We start from the raw sequence: 19437 nt of genomic DNA on the forward strand, positions 1-19437 counted from the left end.
TATCACAGTATTAGCCAACCACTCAGATACAATCATATCTTGCTGGTTTATTCAGGGGCGGCGTGGGGAGGAGGGGGAGAGAGAGGGAGAGAGAGAGAGAAGAGAGAGAGAGGAGAGAGAGAAGAGAGAGAGGAGAGAGAGGAGAGAGAGGAGAGAGAGAAGAGAGAGGAGAGAGAGAGAGGAGAGAGAGAGGGAGAGAGGGGAGAGAGAAAGGAGAGGAGAGAGAGAGAAGAGAGAGAGGAGAGAGAAAGGAGAGGAGAGAGAGAGAGAAGAGAGAGAGGAGAGAGAGGAGAGAGAGAGGAGAGAGAGAGGAGAGAGAGAGGAGAGGAGAGAGAGAAGAGAGAGAGAAAGGAGAGGAGAAAGGAGAGAGGAGAGAGAGAGAGGAGAGAGAGAAGGAGAGAGGGAGAGAGGGAGAGAGGGGGAGAGAGAGAGAGAGGGAGGAGAGAGAGAGGAGAGAAAGAGAGAGAGAGAGGAGAGAGAGGAGAGAGAGAGAGAGAGAGAGAGAGAGAGAGAGAGAGAGAGAGAGAGAGAGAGAGAGAGAGAGAGAGAGAGAGAGAGAGAAAGAAAAGCGCATGCGCAGTTCTGAATGAAGCCCCAGGTGGAGCTCGTGCTGCACCTCTGAGGCCAGGTGAGCCGCTCCTTAGCGGGGGGCGGAGTCAGAGCCGCGAGTGGGAGCCTGCTTCCGGCCACGTGGTACCGTGTACAACCAATGGGAAGACTTCATGTCACCCCCGCTTCCTCACCCTGGCAACGGGCGGGTGACTACTTCCGGTGCAGTGAGGGCTCGAGGCTGACGCGGGTGAGTGTCCCTCTTTCTCACGCTGTCCGCGCCGCTGCTGCCTCTGCGCTGCTGCCTCTGTGTGGGCCCCGTACGCTCGCTGGGACGTCCTCTCCGGGTCCAAGAGGGGGCGGCGCGCAGGACACCCCCTGACCGGGGCGGGGCTAGCGGAGGGGGCTAGGATGTCCCTAGTGCCCTGGTCTTGGTCGCTCTTGGCGGCCCCGTCGTCCCCCTTCCGAGGGGGCTTAGCGTCCTCGTGGCCACCGGGGAAGGACTGTCTGTATGTGGGGAGTTCTCGCAGTCCTTCACCTGCTTTGCAGTCTCGGTCTGGAGATGTCTCAGAGTCCGAGGTTCACAGAGAACCGAGAATGTGCGCCTTGTCCTGGGTGGCGGGGTGGGGGCAAGGTAGCTCCTTACTTAATTAGAGAGGCCTGGTGAGAGTCCGCGGGTCGTTAGTATTTACTACTGAAGTGGAGGAGGAAGAGGAGGAGGCGGAAAGGACCGAGAAGATGGAGTAACTGGAGAGGAGGGGGAGAAGCAGAGCTGGACGTGTCCTGGAAATCGAGGGCATCATGTTTCCGGAAGGAGGGAGTTCAACTTTCCTGTCTTCTGTAGGAGAGGAGAGGGAAAGGTATTTTAGGGACCATTAGATTACTGTATTATTATTATTCTTTTTTAGCTAAGGAATTTTTTACTTATATTCTTGGGAGTTTAATAATTTATCTTTTTGTTGTAAATAATTTTTTCCCCACCACTTACAAAAAGCAGTGCTTATTAAGGAATATCTAGAAAATGCAGAAATAGTTATGAAGAGATCACCTAGTTCTGCTAAGCCAGCATTTTGATCTTTTTTCCAATATTTTATTCATATTAACCTACTTATGATCATAGTGTATGCGTGTAAGAAGCACAGTTATGTACATTGTATCCATTGCACGGATAGATTGTCTTTTTTCCTCTTGAGAAAGTCTTATTAAGGTATTCGTACACCAGAAAATTTATTCTTTTTTTTTTTTTTTTTTTTGAGACGGAGTTTCGCTCTTGTTACCCAGGCTGGAGTGCAATGGCGCGATGTCGGCTCACCGCAACCTCCGTCTCCTGGGTTCAAGCAATTCTCCTGCCTCCGCCTCCCGAGTAGCTGGGATTACAGGCACGCGCCACCATGCCCAGCTAACTTTCGTATTTTTAGTAGAGACGGGGTTTCACCATGTTGACCAGGATGGTCTCGATCTCTCGACCTCGTGATCCACCTGCCTCGGGCCCCCAAAGTGCTGGGATTATAGGCGTGAGTCACGGCGCCCGGCCAAATTTATTCTTTTAAATTGTGAATTTCAGTGTTTTTTCTCATATTCACGAAGTTACACACCCATCACCACTATATGCTTTCAGAACATTTTCATTACTCTCAAAAGAAATCCTGTACTCATGACAGTCACTACACATTAGATTCTCCCCTTTCTCTCCCAGGACTTGCAACCACTAATCTACTTTCTGTGTTTATGGATTTTCCTATACTGGCATTTCATGTAGGTGGAATCATAGAATATATGGCCTCACTTGTCTCATGTCTTTCAGTTAGTATGTTTTCAAGGTTCATCAATGTCTGCGTATCATTATTTCCTTTTTTGTGGATGGGTAATGTTCCAGTGTATGAATATACCACATTTTGCTTAACCATCATCAATTGATGGACTTGGCGTTGTTTCCACTTTTTGGCTATTTGGAATAATTCAGCTATAAACATCTGTGTACAAGTTTTTGTATGGATGTATGTTTTCAGTTCTCTTGGATATATACCTAGAAGTGGAATTGCTGGGTCATATGGTAACTATGTTTAACTTTTTGAGTAAGTGACAGATGTTTTCCAAATTGGTTGCACCATTTTACATTCCCATCAGCAGGTTATTGGAGTTCTGATTTCTTCATATCCTGGAGAGCACTTGTCTTTCTTTTTGGTTATAGGCATCTTAGTGCTTATAAAGTGGTAGCTCATTGTAGTTTTGATTTTCATTTCCCTGATGGCTAATAATGTTGATCATCTTTTAATGTGCTTATTGACCCTTTATATATCTTTGGAGAAATGTCTATTTCATTCTTTTGCCCATTTTTAAGTTGAATTGTCTTATTTTAAAGTTGTATGAGTTCTTTCTATATTCTAGATATAAGTCCCTTTCCAGATTCATGATTTGCAATATTTTCTTGGATTTTCTCCCATTTTATGGGTTGTCCTTTTACTGTCTTGAATGGTATCCTTTGAGGCACAAAACTTTAATTTTTGTGTGGCGACTCACATCTGTGATCCTAGAACTTTGGGAGGATGAGGTGGGCAGATTACCTGAGGTCGGGAGTTCGAGACCAGCCTGACCAACATGGTGACACCCTGTCTCTACTAAAAATACAAAAATCCATGGGCATGGTGGTGGATGCCTTTAATCCCAGCTACTTGGGAGGCTGATGTGTGAGAATCCCTTGAACCCGGGAGGCAGAGGTTGCAGTGAGCTGAGATCAGGCCACTGCACTCCAGCCTGGGCAACCGAGCAAGACTCTGTCTCCAAAAAAAAGAGAAAAGTTTAAAATGTTGGTGCAGTCTGATTTATCTGTTTTTTTCTTTGCTTGCTTGTGCTTCAATGTCATATCCAAGAAACCATTGCCTAATCTGAGGTCATAAATATTTACCCATGTTTCCTTTTAAGAGTTTTATAGTTTTAGCTCTTACATTTAGGTCTTTAATCTACATAGTAGGGAGGATATTTAGAGTTAATATTTCTGTATGATGTGAGGTAGGAGTTCAGTTTCATTCTCTTGCATGTGGATATCCAGTTTCTTAGCATCATTTGATGAAAGGACTGTCCTTTCCTCCATTGAATGGCATTGACACCCTTGTTGAAAATCAGTTGATCATGAAAGTGCAGGTTATTGATTTCTGAACCATTTTTCTGCAATGGACATTTAGGATGCTCCCAGATTTTTGTTCTTCTAAATTATCCTGTGTTAAACACAGTATAAAAGGCATAAAACCGGCTGGATGTGGTGTCTCACGCCTCTAATCTCAGCACTTTGGAGGCCAAGGTGGGCGGATCACGAGGTCAGGAGATCGAGACCATCCTGGCCAACATGGTGAAACCCCATCTCTACTAAATACAAAATACAAAAAAATTAGCTGGTGGTGGTGGTGCGCACCTGTAGTCCCAGCTACTCAGGAGGCTGAGGCAGGGGAATCACTTGAACCCAGGTGGTGGAGGATGCCATGAGCCAAGATCGTGCCACTGCACTCAGCCTGGGCAACAGAGCAAGACTCCGTCTCAAAAAAAAAAGCATAAAACCTTTTCTTTGTTAGTTATTTTGGTAAAAAATGTTCTCAGAAGTGGGATTACTGGTTCAAAGATGAATTTAAGTATGTCCTGGAGTTCATTTAATGAGGCAGTAAACCTTCAATATCTTGATGTGAAAACCAACAACACAAGGCCAGGTGTGATAGCTCATGCCTGTAATCCCAGCACTTGGGGAGGCCAAGTCGGGCAGATCATTTGAGGTCAGGAGTTTGACACCAGCCTGACCAATATAGTGAAACCATGTCTCTACTAAAAATACAAAAAAAAAAAAAAATGAGCTGGGCATGGTGGCGCACACCCATAATTCCAGCCACTTGGGTGGCTGAGACATGAGAATTGCTTGAACCTGGGAAGCAGAGTTGCAGTGAGGTGACGTCGTGCCACTGCATTCCAGCCTGGGTGACAGAGTGAGAGTCTGTCTCAAAAAAAAACAAAAAAAAGCAACAGCACAGTTCTTTATTCGTGAGTTGTAATAGCTTAAGGGCTGGATTTCTGTCAAAGCCCTTTGCTGTAAGATGGATGAATTCCATTACTTCCTTTTTCAACTGCTTCTTAAAGAATAAGTGAACCTACGGTGAAAAACTTTACCACCACACCAGTAGGACCTGTGATAGTTTTCAAAATGGTGTAAAGAAAAAAAAATAGTTTCATCATATACAGTAGGAAAATAATACAGTCTTTTAGAGAGATGAGGCAAGATTTAGACATTAAATTAGTGCCATGAGAGTCCCTGCAGAAAATACAATGTTATAGTCTGTTTCTTTCCTGGCCTTGATAATCAAATTAATGTAAGCTCATCTTGGTCTCAGAGATGGCCTACTTAAATCATCTCTTTTTAGTAGATTGTACCAAGTTAAAAAAAATTGAAATACAAGAGATTATTAGGAGAAGATTAAGTTTCCCTTTCATCCTTGCCCCTCAGTCTGCTAGTTCTCCTTAGAGGCATCTGTGGTAATTTGTGTCTGTATAGACTTGCTTCTACATAGAGTATCTCTGGAAAGATAGCATATGTATTGGCCAGGAGCGGTGGCTCATGCTTGTTATCCCAGCACTTTGGGAGGCCGAGGCAGGTGGATCACGAGGTCTGGAGTTCAAGACCAGCCTGGCCAACATAGTGAAACCCTGTCTCTACTAAAGATACAAAAAATTAGCCAGGCGTGGTGGCATGTGCCTGTAATCCCAGCTACTCGGGAGACTGAGGCAGGAGAATAGCCTGAACCTGGGCGGCAGAGATTGCAGTTAGCTGAGATCGCTCCACTGCACTCCAGCCTGGGCTTCAGTGATAGTCTAAAAGGAAAAAGAAGATAATATGTATACACAAAATTATACATTTTAAGGGTCTTGATACTTATGGACAAATTCGTTTTTAAAATGGTTACAGGAGTTTATGGTGCCAGTACAGTGCTAGCAAGAAAAATTTCATTTTCGTTTGTATTTCTTTGAATATTCTTTCTTTAATATTGGATGCCTAATTTAAATGTCCTCTTTCATGTATTGCCTGATCATGTCTTTTGGCCTGGTATTTGTTTTTTTTTTTTGTTTTGTTTTTTTTTTTTTTAAAGAGAAAGAGAGAGAGAGAATAGGAAGGAGGAAAAAGGAAGAGAAAGAGAGAGAGAGAATGGGGAGGAGGGAGAAGGAAAAGAAAGAGGGAGAGAGAATGGGAGTATTGCTTTCTTGCCCAGGCTAGAATGCAATTTAGTAATGGGTATTGAAAACCTCTTTTATACTGATAATTATACTTAATGATGTAGTCAGGAAGGAATAAGGGAAGAAGATAACAAACAAACAGCCAACCAATATTTAATTTAAACCTATAAAATGCTATGCGATTACTGAGGAGTGATTTACTTCCAATTATATAGTCACCTTTGGAATAGGTGTGAGGTGGTAATGTATGTTTTGTGTATTTGAAGTGGAGAGTTCTATAAATGTTTATTAAGTTTACTTGTTCCGGGTCTGAGTTCAAGTTCTGAATATCCTTGTTAATTTTCTATCTCGTTGATCTATAGAATCGTTAGCTCTTCTTGTTGCATTGATCCTTTTGCCATTATGTAATGTCATTCCTGGCCTCTTTTGATCTTTGTTGCTTTAAAGTCTACTTTATCAGAGGCGAGAATTGCATCTCCTGCTTTTTGTTTATTAGTTTATTTTTACTCTCTGTTTGATTGGTAAATCTTCCTCCTTCTCTCTGAGTCTTTGTGTATTGTTGCATGTAAGATGGGCCCGGATGCAGCATACCGATGGGTTTTGGCTTTTTATCCAATTAAAATATATATAAGTTTAATACCGGCGTTTGATGCTAGCTGGCTGTTTTGCCCATTAGTTGATGTAAATTTTTTATTGTGTTAAAGTTCTTTGCTTTTTGATATATTTTTGGAAAGGCTGATATTGGTTGTTCCTTTATATGTATAGTGCTTCTTTCAGAAGCTCTTGTAAAGCAGACCTGGTGGTGGTGAACTCTCTAAGTACTTGTTTGTTCGCAAAAGATTTAATTTTTCCTTCGCTCATAAAGCTTAGTTTGGCTGGATAGGAAATTCTGGGTTGAAAGTTCTTTTCTTTAAGGATGTTAAATATTGGTCCCCACTCTTTTCTGGCTTGTAGGGTTTCTGCTGAGAGATCTGCTGTAAGTCTGATAGGTTTCCCTTTATGGATAACCTGACCTTTCTCTCTGGCTGCCCTTAGTATTTTCTCCTTCATTTCAACCCTAATAAATCTGGCAATTATGTGCCTTGGGGTTGGTCTTCTTGAAGAATATCTTTGTGGTGTTCTCTGTATTACCTGGAGTTGAATATTACCCTGCCTTGCCAGGTTGGGAAAATTTTCCTGAATGATATCCTGAAGAGTATTTTCCAACTTGGATTCATTCTCTTCATCACATTCAGGTACACCTATCAAACATAAATTAGGTCTTTTCACATAGTCCCATATTTCCTGGAGACTTTGCTCATTCCTTTTCATCCTTTTTTCTGCATTCTTGTCTTCTCGTTTCATTTCACTGAGCTGGTCCTCGACTTCTGATATCCTTCCTTCTGCTTGATCAATACGAATGTTTAAACTTGTGCATGCTTCGCGAAGTTCTCGTGTTGTGTTTTTCAGCTCCATCAATTCACTTATATTCTTCTCTAAATTGTCCATTCTCGTTAACATTTCGTCAAACCTTTTTTCAAGGTTCTTAGTTTCTTTGCATTGGGTTAGAACAAGTTCTTTTAATTCACAGAAGTTTCTTATCACCCACGTTTTGAAACCTGCTTCTGTTATTGGAACACACGTGTAATCTATTAAGCCTTGTTCCGTTACTGATGAGGAATTGCAATCCCCTGTAGAGGGAGAGGCATTCTGATTTTGAGTATTCTCTACCTTTTTACGCTGGTTTCTTCCCTTCATTATATATTTGTCCGTCTGTCGTCTTTATAATTACCGACTTTCTAACTGGGTCTCTGACGTCCAACTTGTTGATTCCCTGTGCCGAAATCTGAGCAATCCACTGAGCCGGCCAAAACAGCGGTGTTAAGATTGATGGTGCTTTTCTGCCCGGGAATCTCCGGACTCTGCACCAAGAACTGGCGTGCTAAGGCACCAGCAAAACCGCCACGCCGGCCACAAGAGTCGCCCTGGCGACCCGTGGAGCTCCTCCACTGGGAATCTCCTGGTCCGTGAGCAACTAATATTCGTCTGAAAGTGTGGCGTCCTCTCGTTCTTTGCGCTTTCACTGGGAGGTACGTGCCCGAGCTGCTAATCATCAGCCATCTTGGATCTCTCTCCTGTTTTGATTGGAGTTACCGTTTATGTGCTTTCTTTCGGCAGCCTTTTTTAGATGGTTTTTGTTACGCTGGCCTGGATTTGGTGAGAAAAGTTAACATTGCTTTTGCAACATGCTAAGAGAGGTGTATGAGCTGAACAAGAGTTGAGAAAAAGGAAGTTAAATGCTGTAGGGAGAGATCTGTGAGCTTTGGAAAGTGGAGAGCAATCCAAAGTGAATTTAAGGTGAGATAGAAAGGGATAGTGCTATTGAGAAAAAGGAGTAATGTGGAAAGAACTAGATTTTGGGGAAAGGTGAGCTTGTTTTGGTTAGGCTAAGAGTGAGGTGGACCCAGACTCAGCTATCCATAAAACCTGTGGCTAGAGCTAAGACAGAAGATAAAGTTAGGAATCATTTGATTTGCGGAGAGGATAGTTTTGAAAGATTGTGAGTAGATGAAATTGCTGAAGGGTGGCGGGGAGTGGTGGCTCACGCCTGTAATCTCAGCACTCTGGGAGGCTGAGGTGGGTGGATCACCTGAGGTCAAAAGTTCAAGACCAGTTTGGACAACATAGTGAAATCCTGTCTCTACTAAAAATACAAAAATTACCCAGGCATGGTGGCGTGTGCCTTTAGTCCTGGCCACTTGGGAGGCTGAGACAGGAGAATTGCTTGACCATGGGAGGCGGAGGTTGCAGTGAGCTGAGGTTGTGCTACTATACTCCAGCCTAGGTGACACAGTGAGACTCTGTCTCAAAAAAAAAAGGAAAAGAAAAGACATTGCTGAAGGAAACATTTGAGATTGGGGTCAGAGGTAGGTTATGAAGAGCTAGGATAGTAGATTTGAATGTTGCCACAGAAAGCAGGTGATCAAGAGAATCAAACGTTGTAAGCAGAAGATTAAGAAAAGGCCATTGGGTTAAATAACTTGGAAAAGGTACAACTTATGGGAAGCTTAATAAGATAGAATTCATGTATCAATTTACGCATTTAAAGTGTACAATTCAAGGGTATTTAATATATTTACAGAGTTGTACAGCCATCACCAAATTCAACTTTAGACCATGGCACGATCTTGGCTCACTGCAACCTCTGCCTCTCGGGTTCAAGCGATTCTTCTGTCTCAGCCTCCTGAGTAGCAGGAATTACAGGGGCCCGCCTCCACACCTGGCCAATTTTTGTATTTTTAGTGGAGATGGGGTTTTGCTATGTTGGCCAGGCTGGTCTTGAACTCCTGACCTCAGGTGATCCACTCGCCTTGGCCCCCCAAAGAGTTAGGATTACAGGCATGAGCCACTGCGCCCGGACCTAGAACATTTTTATCTGCCCCAAAAGAAATTGCTCCCATTAGTCACTCCCACAAGTCCCTCTCCATCACCCTACCCTGCATCCCTCCAGCTCTAAGCAATCACAGATCTACCTGCGGCCACTTTAGATTTGCTTATTCACAATATGTGTCCTTTTGTGTCTGTTTTTTTTTTTTCTATTGTTTTCTATATTCTTTAGTGGCGTAGTATATGTCAGCTCTGCGTTCCTTTTTATGGTTGAATAATGTTCCATTGTATGACTACACCACATTTTGTTTATCTGTCATCAGTTGATGGACCTTTGGGTGCTATGAATAACATTGCTATGAATATCCATGTAAACATTTTTATGTCGTATATGTTTTTAGTTCTCTTGGGTGTATACCTAGAAGTGGAATTCTTGGGTCTTAACATAACTGTTTAACTCTTTGAGTAACAGTTGCGGAGGTTAGACAATTTACCAATGTTATTTAGAAATAATAATCATGATGAATTTTAATATCATTACTAGGAGGAAGTTGCAAAATGTTTGTGTTCAAACATCTTATTCAGAAATAAAGCCATTATAAAAATGATGTATAGAGTTGTTTTTTGTTGTCTAAAACTATTATATGCCTATATTTCTCCTTTCATTGGAAACCTTTTGTTTTGAGTGTTACCTCATAGCTTAGCTGAAGTATTAGACATTTTTCTTGTTGATCTATGTATTGATATAAGTACCCTTAACCAGTTTCACATGATTTGTAAGAATGATTACATACACAGTACTAGTCTTAACTGTAGAGATCAAATACTGTGATTCGCCACCCCCCGCCCCATTTGGATTTCCTGTAGTTTATGCATCCCAGAAGTTTGATACTCAGAGAAACATGCTTATCCTATTTTGGTTCTTTGGCTTAGCTTATTACCTAGTGTTCCTATAACTGAAAACATGAATAAAAAATTTTTGTTGTAAGTAATTCATTCAGATGGTTCAAATTTGAAAGGTTCAAGGGGGTGAACGGTGAAATTTCTATCCCATCTTTTGCTATTGGTTACCCAATCTCCTCTGGTAATGAGTATTGTATGACTTTTTGTTTATCCATCCAGATTTATACTTTGCATATATGTTTAACTGTGTTCTCCCCTCCCTCCTGCCCATATAGTACTGCAAATACTTCTGTACCATACCTTAAAAAATTAGTTATTTCCATTCCATTTTTACTTACCAAGTATGTTTGAGACTGTTACATATATGTTTATCAAGTTTTGTCATTGTTTCCGATGGCTGCTTTTACTTTTAACCACTTCCATCAAGACATTTTGGATCTGTATCTTAATTTTGATTGATTTTGCCAAATTGCTGTTGTTGAGTTGTACCAATTTATAATGCCACTAGCAACTTAATGAGAGCTCCTGTTTTTCTGTACTCTCAAAATGTCATTTTTTTTGATATTTGCCAATCTAAGTTAAAAATGGTATTTAAGTGTAGTTTTATTTTGCATCTTTCTTTTGAGTGAGATTTAGCATTTTTTGTCTGGTTAAGCTATTATGTAATTTTTCTGCAAACTGAGATTTGTCCATTTGCCCCTTTTTTTGTTTTTTTCTTTTGTTGGCCCTCTTTATTTATTAGACGTCAGACCTTTAATGAGTTCTGAGTTAAAGAAAAACTGACGTTGGAGTAGCAGTTGCTTCAGTTCTAATTGAATAAGAAATATTTCGGTAACCACTGGGAGTATACTGATAGTTCATCTAGTCGAGCTCCTTTCCCAGTCCAGTGAAACTTTAGGGCCAGCATTTTTGGAGGGGTTTGTTGAGATTACATGGTTTTCTAAATAAATATATTTCAGATGGTCTCTGAAGGAGGGTAGATTGCTCAAGAAATGGAGTATTAATCACCTTCCACATTTTATTTCTTTTTAGACAATATTGAGAAGCAATTTCTAAAATCTATCATGTATACTAAAATGCCTGTTACATCAAACCATATAAAAATGTTGATATTATAATTATGCTTGTATTTTCTTTTCTTTTTTTTGAGACGGAGTCTCACTCTGTTGCCCAGGCTAGAGTGCAGTAGCACGATCTTGCCTCACTGCAACCTCCGCCTCCTGGGTTCAAGCAATTCTCCTGCCTCAGCCTCCTGAGTAGCTGGGATTATAGGTGCTCACCACCATGCCCGGCTAACTTTTGTATTTTTATTAGAGACGGGTTTCACCATGTTGGTCAGGCTGGTCTTGAACTCCTGACCTTGTGATCCACCCGCCTTGGCCTCCCAAAGTGCTGGGATTACAGGCATGAGCTACTGCGCCCAGCCATGTATTTCTTATAAAATGGAAATATTATAATTTTTTATTTATGAAAAAATACCTCAGATGATAGTGAGTCAAAGTAGCTTGAGGTTTCGTAATCTGTACTGCTTGGATGTGTTTTCATTTTAGCTGAAGCTCTTAATTTTCCAAAGCCTGAGTTTTCACTCTGTGTGTGTTTGTGCTCCTAGAGTAATGCACCCAAGATCATTTCATGGCTGGGCCAAATATGATGGCATGATACAGACATAATGGCATGTATAGGCTGACAGATGAACCACTAAATCCACTTTGTCAACTCATACATGGCCAAATGATAGCCTATTTTGGAGAAATAACCAAAAGAAAATAAAGGTAATTGAGGCAGATTCTCATGAAGTCTTAGCAAGAAAAACATGGTTAGGAAGACAACCACCACCACAAAACAAAACGAAACCTGTTATTTAATAAAAATCAACACTTTCATAATAAAATTTTTGTCCTGCATTTATGAATCTATGTAAATATTTCAATATGAGTGTGTATATATAATTTTAAACTATTTGTCTTATAAATAGAATGTTATATAATAAAAATTAAATGGACTCTGTTAAACCAAGAATTAAGGGAATTCAAAAATGCCACATAGCAGTGCTTCTCAGACTATCTCTGTTATAAAAGACCAGCAAAAACTTTCAATCCATTGTGGACCAATACTTACGTAAAATATAAACCAAAAACTGCCCAAATATCACCAAAAAACCAACTTTCAAACAAATTTGAAACTTAAAAACAAAAGCTGAAATCCTTGCTTGATATAGCAGATAAAATTATTTAAAAAAAAAAAAACATGAGGTACTAGAAAAGAATTGTGACAACTACCAGTGTTGTTTATTGAAAATGTGCTTTTAAAGCAACTAACATGAATAAAATAATACTCTCTTGTGAGCTGGTAATTAACACTGGGATGCAGACTGTGTTCAGAGTAACCTGCTTTTTTTTCGGAGTAGACAGCTAAGTGACTTCTTTATGTTTTCTTTTTTCTTCTTTTTTTCTTTTTTGACATAGTCACCTAGGCTGGAGTGCAGTGACGCAATCTCGGCTGACTGCCACCTCCGCCTCCTGAGTTCAAGCAATTCTCCTGCCTCAGCCTCCTGTGTAGCTGGGATTACAGGTGTGTGCCACCACACCAGCTAATTTTTTGTATTTTTAGTAAAGATGAGGTTTCACCATGTTGACCAGGCTAGTCTTGAACTCCTGATCTCAGGTGATCCACCCACCTCGGCCTCCCAAAGTACTGGGATTACAGGCATGAGCCACCACGCCCGGCTGCAAGTACTTTTTTATTTTTAATGTTTTTTTGAGACAGAGTCTCGCTCTTGTTGCCCAGGCTGGAGTGTAGTGGCACGATCTTGGCTCACTGCAACCACTGCCTCCTGATTTTAAGCGATTCTCCTGCCTCAGCCTCCTGAGTAGCTGGGACTACAGGTGTCCACCACCATGTGCGGTTAATTTTTTGTATTTTTAGTAGAGATGAGGTTTCACCATGTTGTCCAGGCTGGTCTCAAACTCCTGACCTCAGGTAATCCACCTGCTTTGGCCTTCCAAAGTGCTGGGATCACAGGCTTGATCCACCGTGCCCAGGCCCAAGCAGGTACTGTCAGTGGACAGAGAGATTTAAATTCTAACCTTTTTATATTACGCAGTTAAATAATTTTATCCAACTTCAATGGGAGCAAGAAAAAATAATTTTAATAAATAACTTTGATAGTTTTTTTGTATTGTCCAGTTAAATAACTTTAAGAATAGGACTTTTGAAAGTTATCTTTACTTGAATTTGTGTAAGTAACTTGTGTTTTGGTAGAAAGAAATGTATACCATATTTGCCTGTTTTCCTCTAGGGTAATTCCTCTTCTGCAATTACTTTTGGATGGAAGTATGCCCCTTTCTCAATAGAAGATGGTAATCTTGGAGAATGACCATGGAGAAGGGGATGAGTTCTGGAGAAGGGCTGCCTTCCAGATCATCTCAGGTTTCGGCTGGTAAAATAACAGCCAAAGAGTTGGAAACAAAGCAGTCCTATAAAGAGAAACGAGGAGGCTTTGTGCTGGTGCATGCAGGTAAGCTTTGTGGATGGCTTGGAAGATACCAGTAATGTCGATTTTTCTTTTTCTGCCTTGAAGTACACTGAGAAACGCATTTCACATCTGGAGGAGGCAAAACTGCCAGAGAGGAATTGAAACCAAAGCGTTTGTTTGACTTTGATATAGTGAGACCCTCCTTTACTCCCCAGTTAGAAGGTCTTATAATGGCAATTCTTCCAGGTCTTCACGTCCCTACCCCATTATTTATTTTAACCCTATATAACAGATGTATTTAGGTTATGTAAGTATTAAAGCCAGACAAAGTAATTTTTTTTTCTGAGATGGAGTTTTGCTCTTCTTGTCCAGGCTGGAGTGCAATGGGTGTGGTCTCAGCTTACTGCAACCTCCGCCTCTCAGGTTCAAGTGACTCACCTGCTTCAGCCTCCCAAGTAGCTGGGATTACAGACGTCTGTCATCATGTCTGGCTAAATTTTGTATTTTCAGTAGAGACAGGATTTTACCATATTGGCCAGGCTGGTCTTGAACTCCTGACCTCAGGTGATCTACCTGCCTCGGCCTCCCAAGGTGCTGGGATTACAGGCGTGAGCCACTGCACCTGGCCCACCTTCTTAATACTGTAAGTGAGGAACTTTAAGACCAGAGAGATTAAGTGACTTAAGTGACTTCAGCCACACTGCAAGTTGGTGCTAGAGCCAGCCTAAGAAACAACTATGTACACCCTTATGTCTCATTCTAGTGCTTTTGGCACTATGTCAGCCTGCGATCTCTCTACTTCAGAGGACCATGAGGACAGACACAGTTCATCCCCTGGGCCTCCCATCTTTGAAAGGTCTTGGGTTGCCCAGGTTTCCTCAGCGGGCTCTTTTTCCTTTGGCCATTTTTATTTTCTTGCATTCAGAATCCACTTTCTGTGACCTCCGTGAAGAGAGAAGGAATGTTTGGGTTTCATTTTAACATTCCCTGGGTAGTCAAGCAAGATGACAGAAGGATTACTTTGATATGGAATGAAGAAAATAACTGTTTCCTCTCATGAGACTGGTGTCCTGCCTGGCCATTAACCTTTGGCTGTATCTAGACTGACAATCTGAGAGGCCTTATGTGAATTTAATCCAGAGTATCTAAAAAAAAGAAAAATTCAAAAACCAAAAACCAGGTTTAATTTCATTGTCTCACAGATGCTTTTACAAGGAGGAGAGGTAAATTTACCAGAAATAACCTAGCTAAAAGTAGACCTGGAACTAGAGCTTCTGCCTTCAGACTCCTAGTCCGTGTTCTCTCTACTACACTACGTTGATGGTGCATCTTCCATAGTACCAGTGAGTTACTGTATTCAGAGTGAGTGTTTGGAAAGTGTAAAAGAAAGATCTGAACATTGTAACAAGCAATAACATAAAACTTCAATTAGTTGGAAGCCTTATTTTCCGTTACTATCATGACCCTGTCCCTCCTCTCTTAGACAGACTAGACGATAATGGCTCTGCCAACCTTAAATAATGGGATTCAGCAATTCATGCACAAAGCTTGAGGATGCCCACCTGGGAAACACTGACTCCAAACAAATGAAGTCAGTTTTCCAAAGTGGATAACAACATTTTCCATAGGAGACCGGTGCATAAGTTACAGCAATTTGATGGGTTACAAATTGTTACATCCTAAGTGAGATTACGTTTTTTTTTTTTTTTTTTTTTTTTTTTGAGACGGAGTTTCACTCTTGTTACCCAGGCTGGAGTGAAATGGCGCAATCTCGGCTCACCGCAACCTCCGCCTCCTGGGTTCAGGCAATTCTCCTGCCTCAGCCTCCTGAGTAGCTGGGATTACAGGCACGCGTCACCATGCCCAGCTAATTTTTTGTATTTTATTTTTTTATTAGAGATGGGGTTTCACCATGTTGACCAGGATGGTCTCAATCTCTTGACCTCGTGATCCATCCGCCTCGGCCTCCCAAAGTGCTGGGATTACAGGCATGAGCCACCGCGTCTGGCCCTGAGATTACTTTTTACTTTGTGAGGAGGGGCAGTGATCTGAGAGGGTCTTATCTCTGGTGTTGTTTGGTTTTCCTAATTATTTACAGGAAAAAGGCAAAAGTTGCAGCTGCACGTTGTGTGACTCAGGCTGCACAGCCACATTCCTCTCAAGGCTCAGAATGATTTAATGGTTCAACAGTTTTAGGTTTGAATTATTTAATTTCATACTCTCAGATAAAGTTGGTGCTGGGGACCAGCAAGAAGAGTAGGTACTCAGAGTTATGGTAGGATATTGTGTGAATTAAGGGTGACCCTCACTTCTAAATTATTAGAAAGTCAGATAGAGTGAGTGATTGTGCAGAAGGATATATCTTGCACACTATTTAAGGGTCAAAAATTCACATCCTCATTCAATGTAGAGCAGTTTCGTTTTTTAGCACTGGAGTAGACTTGCCCAAACTTTTATGATTTGTGTAGTAGATTCTTGATTTTTCCCACTGCCTATACTGTTTTATCTAATATTCAAACAACTAAACTTTTTTCATCTTAACATTTGAAAGGTGAAGTTCATGGTTACTTAAATGAAATAGCAGTATCACTTGCCATAAAGAGAACATAACTTTAAACACAGTGCAAACAAAACACTCCAAGTTTTAACTGGATCCTGTTTGTCAGTGGCTTGGATTATGAGCCTGCGTTTCCATTGTTAAACGGGGAAATTAGCAAGTGTTAACAGGGAATTAAAGATACACTGGGGAGACTTTTATTCTTTCAAAAGGATTTACATGTTAAGACTATTTAGTGCCCTTGTCCATTATGCTGGAGTCATCTATTTGGAATAGTATCCCATGCTTTAGGAAATGCTGCTCAAAGATTGGGGCCTCTGAGATGTAAGACAGCCAACTTGGTATCACCTTTTCTTAGAGAACCATAAAGAGAGGCCTATTAAATATTAGCACAGGCTCTGTGAATGTTCAGAGTTCTCTTGAGAAACAGGCTTAGGATTTGGGTATATTGTGGATTCTGGTGGCTTAGGCATCTCTGCTTTCCTGGGTCTTTGTATGACAGTTTGGTGGGCGAGTGCTTTCTCTGACTTGAGGAAAGGTGGGTTAGATTTGTGTCAGAGTTTGCAGACCTGTAGGAGGAGTCCTAAGGCCTAGAAATGTAGCTTTTTTTCTTTTTTTTAATGGGAAACATGTTTGTTTTGTTTCATTTTGTTTTTGAGTCAGAGTCTCACTCTGTTGCCCAGGCTGGAGTACAGTGGCACGATCTTGGTTCACTGCAACCTCTGCCTCCCAGGTTTAAGCAATTCCTGTGCCTCAGCCCCCTGAGTAGCTGGGATTACAGGCATGTGCCACCATGCCTGGCTAATGTTTTTTGTAATTTTAATAGAGATAGGGTTTCTCCATGTTGGCCAGGTTGGTGTCAAACTCCTGGCCACAAGTGATCCTCCCACCTTGGCCTCCCAAAGTGCCGGGATTACGGGCATGAGCCCCTGCACCCGGCTGAGATGTAGTTCTTAACCTTCCTTAGATTGGACCCCTATGAGGCTTTAGGGGTGGCTAGGGATAGGTGGTTCAGTGCTCTGTTAACAAACTTTGATTAGAGAGAGGCCTAATTAAGAGTTTAAGGGCTCTTGTCTTTGTTTCCTTCTTGTTTAGATTATTCTTAAGTCCCTAACTAAGCAAGTTATGAATCCTTGTAGGGAAACTTTTATTTGAGCCGTTCTCTTGAGAAAGTTCTTGGGTATTTGATTAAAAGACAGAGACCACCAGAAATTCTCATAGACAGTCATGAATGTGCTGTCACTGAGCTTTCAGAGACACCCTGAACTACATTCTAGTGGGTGAGAAGATGTGAAGTGTTAGGTTAGGAATGGTGTGATTTGTGGTGGTTATAGACATGTGAGATGTAAGATGCCTCAACTTCAAATATTACTCAGAAGTGATCCAACTTTCTGAATTATTCTTATGAATTCTGGATTTGGAACAGTAACTTCCCGAATGGCAGGTGCTTTCTGAAGGTCAACAGAGAGGACCCGAAGGGACCCTGTTTCTGATACCTTCTGGGTTATCAGTTCCAGACCAAAGGAACTCCAGATTTTGGAAAGAAGTTCTTGAAAGGAAGAGGGGAGGTGACCTTGGTGAAGCCTCTTTAGGGACATGAGCTTTTGGCAGGAAAAGAGCTTTTGAGAAAGGAGATAAGTCATGGTATTAAAAAGCCTTACCCTGGAGAAAGAAGTCATAAAACTTCATACAGTTAGGGCAATAGTTTTGTTTTTACTAGGACAGCACCAGTTTATATGGACTATTTATGTAACGTAAACAAGGTATCTTGATATTTTAATAATTAACGACTGGATTTTATATTCTACTGCAGGTGCAGGTTATCATTCTGAATCCAAAGCCAAGGAATATAAACATGTATGCAAACGAGCTTGTCAGAAGGTATGAACACAATGTGTACGATCTAAGCATTTCAGTTTTGAACACAAAGCTGTTTTACCTTGAAATTCAACATTTTAAAGTTTCATTTCTAGGACAGTCTTCTTCCAGTTTGTACCACAAAATTATTTTGCTCATTTTTGTAGCAGATTGTTTTGTGTTTTTAATTTTCCACATGATGCTTAGCCCTTTATCTTCCTTTCCCAGATTAAAGTCTGTATTTTTGTAATTGTGGGCACACAATCATATCTCTTTTAATCTTTGCAATGATGTTGAACTTCTGTAGACAGGAGGATAGAGAAAACAGCTTAAAGACAGTCAATATGTTTTTCCATGAAGGAAAAAAAGAAATAAAAAAATTAAAATGAGTGCTTTTTTAAGAGAGATTATCCTATATGTTTTCATTCTGTTTTTCATTGCATAGTTTGTAAGAGCAAGTTCGTTGTCATTCCCGAGTTCAGCTTTGCCCTTGTACTCAGTTGTGGTTTTTTGCCCATTGGTTTTGAGTTTTTGCTAAATTGCTGAATATTTAATGTGGGAGTAGGAATGGACTCAGAAGAAATGTTTGTTTTTATTTTGATTCTGACTAGTCTTGTAGGCAAATGTTCCATTACTTTTTGTGCAAATAGGATCTAGTTGGATATTGTATATCAAGTAAATATGTGTCTCTTTCTGCTCTTTTCATTGATATTTACAGAACATTTAAAAGATGATTACACTTTATCAGAGATTCAAGCTTTTTCTTATGAATGAAATCCTATAAATAAGAATATTTTGCTATAGGGATTTTGTTCTTTTGAAATTTATTATAATAAAGCTAAAAGTTCTCTAAGTTATTTTATATTTTTTCTTATTTTTCAAAGTGTGAAATTTTTCTATCATCTGAAATAAATAAGTTTTATACAACTGTACTCCTAAAAATCAAATACATTTGAATTGTATGCTTAGCCTCTTCAGTATTTACAATGAACAAACTTCTTAAAAGTTTAATGAGGTATACAACTCTTAGTTTTGAGCTTTCTCTTTGTTGACCAAATTGGAATGTTAATAATTCATTTATAAAAGACTTTCCCTTCTCTCTCTTTTTCTCTCTTAATTTATGCTCAAGGCCAGGTGATTTTATAGACCTTTAGTCTGTGTAGTTTATATTACAAAATAATATGATTCATCTTGATTTAAACTTTACATTAGAGTATCAAAAATGTTTTTGTCAAATGAATCCTTTTATCCTCAGATTCTGGCATGCTCCTGTGACTGAGAGTCACATTTCTTTTTTGATGTGGAGAGTATTAACAGTGGGAGAAGAAATGATTAGTTTGAGATTTCTGTGGCTATTTTGAATTGCCTTACAATGAATGAAGCTTACTAAATTCCTTGTACTTTTTATTTAATAGCTAGATTTTATTGTTTTAATTTGAGTAATATTAAGTAAACCATATCACCAATTAACCTGAATATAAACACTTGCTGATTTTAAATCTGAGTATTTAAAGTATGGAAT

At 40.3% G+C, this 19437-nt stretch overlaps 1 protein-coding gene across 5 annotated transcripts in view; it reads left to right on the forward strand.

Moving 5' to 3' along the window:
• Window positions 1-725: 725 nt before the first annotated feature.
• Window positions 726-19437, forward strand: part of TASP1 (taspase 1) — a 246532-nt gene continuing 227820 nt past the window's right edge. For 2 of the 5 annotated variants that reach the window (XM_012474983.3, XM_064378505.1), the window contains exons 1-3: window positions 726-799; window positions 13325-13543; window positions 17872-17939. In XM_012474983.3, coding sequence (XP_012330406.1) covers window positions 13399-13543; window positions 17872-17939 — 213 coding nt within the window. In that variant the 5' untranslated portion in view covers window positions 726-799; window positions 13325-13398. Of the gene's footprint in view, window positions 800-1165; window positions 1410-13324; window positions 13544-17871; window positions 17940-19437 lie in introns of those variants that run through there. The other 3 variants (XR_010343411.1, XR_010343409.1, XM_064378474.1) reach the window with 2 other exon arrangements.

The sequence above is a fragment of the Aotus nancymaae genome, unplaced genomic scaffold (genome assembly GCF_030222135.1).
Source record: "Aotus nancymaae isolate 86718 unplaced genomic scaffold, 86718_ANA_hifiasm-v0.15.2.pri h1tg000001l, whole genome shotgun sequence".
Taxonomy (NCBI): Eukaryota; Metazoa; Chordata; class Mammalia; order Primates; family Aotidae; genus Aotus; species Aotus nancymaae.